The following is a 9149-nucleotide window of genomic DNA, read 5'->3' as shown; positions in this document are numbered from 1 at the left end:
TTTGTCGCGAAGCGCGCTGCCGTGAATTCAAAGTTCTGAAAGGCGCGCCTCGTGGATATCAACATTCCAGCGCTAGCTCGGCTTTTAATGAGCTGCGGACGCTTCAGGCATGTTCTTCAGGAGGCATTGGCGTGTCAGTAGCGTGAGTTTGTCGCGGTGCGCGCTGCCGTGAATTCAAAGTTCTACAAGGCGCTTCTCGTGGATATCAACATTCCAGCGCTAGTTCGGCTTTTAATGAGGTGCGTATGCATTAGTTACAATCGCGGGCTGCGGTTGTTATTCATTTTCCGCTGTGGCCCTGCGTAACGGCCGTTGCCACGCGTACAAAGGAATTTGAATCGCGCCGTATGATAGAATGCGGTAGAGAGTTTTATTATTGTAGGCACGATTTCTTGATAGGAGTATTTAAACTTTGTGACGTCAATTTCATTTTCTGCTGTACTGCTATCTTTATTCCTCAAGCGGCAACTCGTGCCCCGGAGGCTCAGCACGGAAGATTGGGTCAAGTTCGCACTCGCAGCCTGTTCCAGTCCCAATTTTCCGTCAGTAGTGCCTCCTAGATACGTCTTGTCTACCCCATTTTGTATTTCGCATAGTAGAGTCAAAGGAACGCTCGTTTCGCCGGCATGCAAGATGCCAAGCTTGCACCGAGACTTGCTTCATTCTTGCGACGCCCGAGCTACAGCTCGGCAGTTCCCTCGTTGGCGTTGCGCTATAGCGGCGCCTCGCCACCCCACCCTCCACGCGGATACGCGTCCATATAACGTCTCGCTGTGGCGTTTTAATACTTGGGCACACCTCTGCGAGACGATTACACCGTCTGTCGAGGTTCGGGGGATGCTCTGAAGGCTCTACGTTCGATTCCAACGCGACTATCTTCCCTCCGGTGGTCACCGGTACCGCACGCTGCCTCGGAGGTCGATAGCCGGTGTAATCGGCGGGCACAGGTATGCTCCAAGCTTAAAAGTCGTACCAAGAGACTACATCGACGCGTATTCGCGTGTCAGATCGTGCAGCGCCAAGCATGCCGAGCCACGCGCGCTACCGGCAACCATAGCTTGCGCTTAGTCGCATTGGAGCTGAAAGAGTGGACAGGGCTTTTTCCAGGCTCATTTGCCTGCCAGAGCTTTCGAACAGTTCTTCCAAACATACGGTGTCATCACCAGGAGAGACCAGCTGTGTGTTGACCTGGTATTGGAGATTTTTCTTTTTAATGCACCAAGGAATTTACATGCATGCATCAGTGGCATGTCACTGCTGTACAGTGAGAAGTACAAATTTTTTGAACAAGTGATGCGGTGTTTTGCCCTTGAGGTTAATTTTTTTTTTATTTCGCAAACTGCAATGTGTTTTTTTTTTTTCAGGTGTCCTAGGTTTGGAGAGACTGCACCAATGGGCCGGAGCTCACAATCTTGCTATCCATCTCTACTTGCAATCAAAGTTTTGGTGATGTTCCATTAGGATGAGTTGCTGCTCTCATTGTATATGAAATTGTGTATACATGAAACTGCTGCCTAACTCTCCATTTCTGGAACTTCTGAGCTCTGGAGAGACAAGGAAAATTGCTGTCCGTATACCCTCGAGAAATCTGAACCAGTAGACACAATGAGACCCATACACCATTAAAGCTACAAATCAGATAGGAAACCAATAGCTTATCACATTATTGACAGCTATGGGTGTGTCAGCATACTGGTCTTACAGGCCTGTTGATATATACCAATACACTATTTGGCCAATAAGACCACCATTCCAGCAAGCCTATCAGACCAGTACACTGCACACCCATAGCTGTCAATAATCTGATAGCCTACTGGTTTCCTATGGGTTCTTTTGCTAGGGTATACTCTTAACATTCAAGGACTATTGTATACCTGCTTCATTATGATTTTAGATTATCCATTATGCATTTTAGATGTTTTACTGCTTTCCTATATTTACAATGATTTGCTTTGCACATTTTCAATTTCTGTTCTCATGGGCAGTTAATTTCCGGCCTTTTCATGCCTCGAAGGTGCGCCTTGATGTACTGCTGAGGTGAAGCTGTGGACATTGCCGTGAAATTAGTTTTAGTTGCTTGAAAATCCTGTTTAAAGATCAGGCCTGTCTAATTAGTAATAGGCGCTGTTGGTGACACTGATGACGGGATGAAAATTCCGTGAGCTTACTTGCAAATACTGTGTCGCGTGTTTTGAGTTTCCATCCGTTCCTTGATGTATTTGCATTTGCTTGATGTCTTCTGCAAATGTGCACATGCACAATTTAGAGAGTAATAAGGAATGTTGATTAGAAGGTGTAAGAAACGTCTGTTTGTAATGGCTTCTTGAACTGTCAAAAACAGTTCTTGTTGTCTCTTCTTTCTCAGCTTCTAAATTTCACCTATATGCTTTCATGTGCTGCGCTCTTTTTGAGTAAGGTCAAAAGCAGGCTCCTAGATGTGGTATGGCATGTAGTAATTATAATCGTTTGCACCACATTAGTGTTTGCAATCAAAATTTTTGTTTCTGCGTACTTTTGTTATCTGCAATCCGAGAGCTCCCAGTCAGCTCCTTCTGAACCCCACCTCTGAGTGTTCTAACGAGTGAAGTGTATATTGTTATTCCGTGAGTTTTGCTAGGGGAAGGTTGTGTATCCCACAATGCTCCATCCGTGGCTTCATCGCCTGCTTTCTAGCACTATGACTAAGTATTAATTAGAATATCTGTAGGCTTATAGTTATCTACAGTTTCAGCACTTTTTTTTTGTGATGGGCTGGTGGCGGCCTTTCATGCTAATAAATGCATGCTACCTTGCTAGTTGAAATTTTCTATGTGAGGATCATGTTTTCTTCAAGTCATATACTTGCTCAGTTTGACAGCACACATTGTGTCTGCATTATTAAATCTTAGTGAAAGTGTCCTCACCTTATGTTAATGGTCTTGGGAGATGGGCCAGCAGTCATTCATGTCCTGAAAGATATGCCTTCCATTTTACCAAAGGTATGCTTTCTTTATTGCCCAGGCTCATTTAGAACATGGAGCAGGAGCCTCTTACCACTTGAACGAAGGCCAGTAGCAGGAAGATCCCATTTCCTGTGCACTGAGCGTGGCTACACCACAGATGTTAGCACTCACTTGAAAGACCACCAGAAAAACTTTATTTCCCACCGATATAGGAGACACGCCTACCTTCCCAGCTCAGGTACGCAGACCCGGGAGGGAGTAGGGGGCTCCGCGACTAGAGGCCTGTGTGGTGAACCTCTTGGTTCTTCGAGGCCTAGGTCGCCAGGCGGATGGCATCGAGTTGGTCTTCGAGTTTTGAGCTTCGAAGGAGAGACTCCCAAGCTTCCAATGCAACAATAGCTTCGCTCACAGGTACAGCCTAGTGGAGCATGTTCGCATCCACACAGGCGAGTGGCCATACCGATGCATATATTGCAGCAAGGACTTCACTCTGAGGAGCGGCCTGAAACGGCATCTTTGTATCCACACAGGCGAGAGGCCATACTGATGCAACCTATGTCCCATGGCTTTTGCATGCAGTTCGGAACTGGATCGTCATGTGCGAACCCACACCTGCAAAAAAACCGTCTGTGTGACGCTATTGCTCCAGCATCTTTGCAGAAAACAGTACTTACAGTACTTCTAAGCTGCGGTGTATTATAACAGCATTGCGTGGTGAGAGGACACGTTTACAGTTATGTGACCTGTTTTCTGATCCTGCGAGTAGACTGCTTGAAATCCATGTTTCTGTTTTGGTAGTGTTATTGTCAAAGTGGCATCTTGTGCCCTTTGAAAACATTCAAGTTCTCTTTGCATGTGTCTGATGCATCGAGATTGGTGGTGGACTTTAAACTTTTCTGTCTCCATGTAACCACCTTCATCTGTTAATAAATTTTGTAAACTGCGTCAGGTTTTTTTTGGAATGGAACGCATAAACTAACTGTAGTACGTTTTTGTTTGGACGAGAAAATTTTGTTTTCTTGTTAGATGCCAGTGCCATGTAGCCACGCCAAACTTGGAGAACTTACGAGCAATTGCTGCTGAAAAGTATTAACTCTTCGCATCCACTCTGAGTCTGAAATGGGTACATTCTTGTGGCGACATATGCACTCAGAGCCTGTTATAACCACTTTCTTTCTGTGCAACCACAAGTGGTGCATTGGTAGCTTATGGCTGTTTCTCAAACACTCCTTCATTGAAAATCTCATCAGCTTCTCAAGAGTGGACAGGTGTTTGGACGTGCCAGTTTGGCTATAAAGTCTTTGTAGAGCTCTATTGTTATGTGTACCCTGGAAAAAAGTTTTACAAGGACAACGTTTAATTTATTGTATCGGGTAAGAAAAAGTGCGAGATGTTGGGGTGAACAATATTGTTACCTGACGGCAAGCTGATAAAGACAGGACTACATGAGAGATGGTGATGGCATGATTTAATGGCGGTGGACTATTGTTTTATGTATGTATGGCTCAAACGTAGCAATCATAAATTATATTTCTTGAGAGCCCATAGATTGGCTGCTAATTTGCAGTGTGTACTTTGCACCTTAAAACTATTCCTTTCAGATGTGCTTGATCCTGTTCTGACTTTTTTTATGAGGTGAAACTGGTGGGCAAGATGAAGGTGTAAAAGAGAGTGGTTGTTTTGCAGCTTTTTGCCATTTTTTCTATTCCTAACAGTAATCTGAACCCATGCTGGTGTCTTATAATATCTGTAGGCCTTTAGTTACCTGGAATTTCACTTTTTTTTTTCTGTGTTGGGCTGGGGCCGGCTTTTTTTGCTGACGAATGCATGGTATTTTGCTAGGTGAAATTTTCTATATGAGGAGCAAGTTTTCTTCAAGTCTTACTTACTCAATTTGACAGCACATATTCTGATACCATAACTAAATCTTTGTGAAAGTGTCGTCAAAATATGTTAATCCTCTTGCGAGGTGGGTGAGCGGTCATCCATATATTCATTCCATTTTGCAAAAGATGTGCTTTCTTCGATTGCCCAGGCTCAACCAGAACTTGGAGCAGGAGCGACTTACTGCCTCAACAAAGGCCCGACGCAGGAAGATGCCGGTTCCTGTGCGTTGAGTGTGGGTACTTCACCAATAAGCACACTAACTTCAAGAACCACGAAAGGACACACACCCGAGAGCGCCCCTTCCGGTGCACCCAATGCAACAAGAGCTTCGCCACCAGGTGCAGCCTGATGGAGCATCTTCGCATCCACACAGGCAAGAGGCCGTACCGGTGCAGACATTGCAGCAAGGACTTCACTTTGAGTGGCCACCTGAAACGGCACCTTTGTATCCACACAGGCGAGAGGCCATTCCAATGCAACCTTTGACCTATGGGTTTTGCAATTAGTGCACTCATGAGTCGTCATATGCTAACCCACACCCACAAAAAACCGTCTGTGTGACGCTTCTACTTCGGCATCTTTGCAGGAAACAATACTGACAATACTTCTAAGCTGCGGTGTGGTCTACCAGCATTGAGTGATGACAGGACACGTTTGCAATTATGTATATGATTTTTCTTCTGATCCTGCTAGTAGACTGCTTCAAACCCATGTTGCTGTTTTGTAGTGTTAATGTCAAAGCGGCATGTTGTGCCCTTTTAAGGGGGGACACAGCTCTTTGGCACCGAAAATCGGCCCAAAAATCACATTTTCAATCTTTTAATTTTCGTGTTCCTCGCACCATTCCGCATCTGTATGCAAATTTTCATCATTATACCCCACGTAATTAAGAAGTCAGCTATTTAAAAATGCAGTACCACACCCACTGCCCTTTTAATTGTGGACAAACGACACCCAATTTCGATCGCCCGGCGCATCGAAACTAAGTGCTCTGCCGCGGCCATTTTGGTCTCGTTCGAAACGTGGGCTTTTGGCTTATTTTTTCTTTCGAGCAGCAAACCTGTACATGCCACCTTCGCCAAAAAAACGAAAGAAAAAATAAATAGCGGCGCGCGCTGGCATTGGCCGGTTTAGGCACATGATCAAAATGGCGTTGTCTCGTTGGTTCCGGCAAGCTAGCCATGGAAAGCAGACGCCCGGCGACGCCGTTTTGTCTTTCTGCCGACCACGCTAGTGCAACACGAGAACCATGCCAAGAGGCGCGAAGAAGTACTACTCTGTGCACAAGTTTTGGCGAAAGCGTGCAAAAGGAAAAAAAACGTGTTAATGACACGACATGGTTGCATACTATGCAACAAGCAAGCGCCAGTGGTACGGGATTGCGTGACGGTCACGTTGCGGGCGGCGACACTTCTCCGTCTCTGCTGGATAACGGCGGTGTTCTTCCTGCCGATTGTAGTCGCGTACGAATTGACACCGTGCCTGTCACTAACAGTGACATAACTCAAGCGAGTACCCGTGAGCAGTCTACACTTGATCGACTGGAATCGACGCCGGCGATGGCACAAAAGACCGCGCTGTTCGCCGATGCAAGTGGTGCGTCCGCAGGATCAGACGCAGACGGAACAGCCTCCTTTGCAATAATTGACCTCAGCGTTGCGAATGTCCTCTTGGATGCCGTGCAGTGCGAAACGTGTCGCGGATGCGTGAGGTTGATTACCAGTGACCAGAGCTATGTCCTCGCCATGAAACTGATCGTGCTATGTGACAACTGTGGTGAGATTACGGCCGAGTGGAACTCGCGGAGGTTTGACGGTGAGAAAAAGTGCAATCCTTTCGAGCTCAGTATTCTTGCTAATCGAGCAATGGTGTCGACCGGTAACGCCCAGAATGAACGATATCTTTTCGGCGATGGGATTGTCACGGCGTGGCATGCACAGCAAGACGTTTCAACGGCACTTCAAAACACACTGCAACCTGCTGCTACTCGAGCAGCCGCGGCAGCTATGGCACAGGCTGCGCAGGCAGTGGCGAAGGTATATGACGACTTGTGTTTTGGACGCAGGGGGAACATTGCCGTGTGTTACGACGGCTTTTGGATGACGCGCGGGCACTCGTCACATATAGGCGTCGGTGCTGTAGTGGATCTCTTCACTGGTTATGTGCTTGATTATGTGGTGCTGTCAGATTTTTGTCTGGGCTGCGAAACTGGCCCAAAGCCGAACACTGGCGGCTATGAACTCTGGAGATCGCGCCACGAGTGCCAAAAGAACACCAACTGCAAGGCTGGCCAAATAGAGGTAGAGGCAGGCAAAATTCTATTTGAGAGGTCTCTACAGCGCCACAACATGCGCTACACAACGATGTTATGCGATGGGGACAGTCGCACGTTTAATGCCCTTCAAGATGCTAAAATCTATGGCTACATTGAAGTAGTCAAGGAGGATTGCATAAGCCATGTGCACAAGCGTATGGGAGCAGCTTTGCGCAACCTCTTGCAGAGGCACAAGGGTGCAGGAAAGTCTTGGTGGCAGAGGAAGGCTCACAACTGATCTAGTTGACAAGCTGGCTATATATTATGGCCGAGCGCTAAGGTCAAATGTAGGTAATGTGGATGCCATGCAGCGAGCCGTGATGCCGACATATTACCACATCACGTCTACTGATGACTGCCCCAATCACACTTTGTGTCCCACTAGTGAGCAGTCTTGGTGCCGCCACAAGAGGAGCCCGAACCGAAGCATAAGTACAGTCTGCCAAGCGATGTGGCTGAAGCTCTTTTGCCCGTGTACAGTCCCTTATCAGAGAAGAGCATGCTGCAGAGATGCATTCGGGAAAGACCCAGAATTCAAACGAGAGCTTCCACTCGATCATCTGGACCTTGATCCACAAAGAGCGGCATTCGTCACTGCTGTGGAAGCAGCCACAGCAGAAGCTGTGCAGCGCTTCAATGCACACTGCAAAACAGTGTTGCTGAAATATGAATTGTATTTTAACAAGGAATATATTTGGCTGAAAATAAGACGGAGCCATGGCAATAAAGAAAGTAAGCACCATGGGTTCTCTGTTCCATACTAGCGGTTAATGATGACCTGCAGCGCTGTCAGTACTTGCATTTAACCGGCATGTTTAACGAATTTTCTGTTTCAAAAGGAGCAAGACTATGCAGGCATACTCAACTATATTAATAACGTAAGCGCTGATAGAGCGGTGCATACCCGAATAAGCCCCGAAAAAAAGGCTGGAACATTCCACGGAGGTTGACAAACGGCGCCGGTCTTCCTTGATCGCAGTACAAGTTTCTGCCAAGCTCCCTAACGGTCGACTTCCAAGGTCCCTCCCAAGCGCTTCTTTATATATAGTGACTGGAATGGACCACTTTTTCAGTAACGTCCTGCGCGTGTGCAAAGCTTCTTGTCCGCCAATTTGGACGACTGAATTTTTGAATAGGAGAAGATTTCACTGAACGTGCTTTTCCAGGACGTCCCCTCGATGCGACAAACTACTGCACAATAATGGACCATTTGGAAAAATCTGTTAGCTTTCTGCAAGGCTTGCTTTTCAACCAAAAGTTCTTGTTCCGAGACGACACTCTCGCATTCTTTGTGCAGTCGGGTTCTTCCTTCTGAGTAACTTCTGGAATATCGCCATTTGACTTTAAGATGACCCCGAGAGAGGGGGGACCGCTGTCAACCTCCTGTAGCACAGCAATAGAGGTTAGGCAGGAAATGCAAGGAAATGGGCTTTGCTTCCGTGACGGCAGGAGTGGGCTACCTCATACAGGGACTCTGCTCATACTTAACTTTCTTGGAATTTTCTGTTGAACAAATTAGACTGACCCCGCACCGTCGCGCCAACTTCCTCCCTTTACTCCTCCGTACACCTAGCCCGAACAATGAACAGCCGAACAGCCCACCAGGCACTTCGCAACTACAAAGACCAGTCTCCCCCTTTTCGTGTGCCACACTGAGCGATCACACATCCGACTCACAAAGCCTCTTCCAGAGACTTTGGGATGTCTTCAGGGTGTAGTTTCCTACTGGGACGTAATGGGAACGCGGGGGCCGTAAGTTAGGTTACAGCAAAGAAAATGTAAACAAGGCAGGAATTCAGGTGGGGTAGGGGCTGAGCCGTCATGAGAATTCTTTGGGGGCCCGGCCTCCCCCTGTTCCAGTGTCCCTGATGGCGCGTGTGCTATTGCGCCACAGCATATGCTGTAATTTGATGGATGATACGATTGCCTACGATGAAATGAGAGAAGTGTTGTCTTATTAGCATTTGAAGACTTTAACTTGTTAGGACACCAATTTTCATTGAGTG

The 9149-nt window shown here is 46.9% G+C and overlaps 1 protein-coding gene across 3 annotated transcripts; it reads left to right on the top strand.

The window, feature by feature from the left end:
- On the top strand, positions 1–7713 carry LOC144107447 (uncharacterized). Of its 3 annotated transcripts, XM_077640445.1 has the most exons (4): positions 1–239; positions 1365–1446; positions 3001–3180; positions 4978–7713. In XM_077640445.1, exon 4 carries the CDS (start codon positions 6011–6013, stop codon positions 7379–7381), a length of 1371 nt encoding a protein of 456 aa, XP_077496571.1. In that variant the 5' UTR covers positions 1–239; positions 1365–1446; positions 3001–3180; positions 4978–6010; the 3' UTR covers positions 7382–7713. The 3 variants fall into 3 exon arrangements, with proteins under 3 accessions (XP_077496571.1, XP_077496572.1, XP_077496570.1); XM_077640446.1 differs by lacking the exon at positions 3001–3180; XM_077640444.1 differs by having other exon boundaries at positions 1365–3180.
- The last annotated feature ends 1436 nt before the right edge of the window (positions 7714–9149 follow it).

The sequence above is a fragment of the Amblyomma americanum genome, chromosome 10, assembly GCF_052857255.1.
Source record: "Amblyomma americanum isolate KBUSLIRL-KWMA chromosome 10, ASM5285725v1, whole genome shotgun sequence".
Classification (NCBI taxonomy): domain Eukaryota; kingdom Metazoa; phylum Arthropoda; class Arachnida; order Ixodida; family Ixodidae; genus Amblyomma; species Amblyomma americanum.
This window is presented reverse-complemented; position numbering and strand designations above follow the sequence as displayed.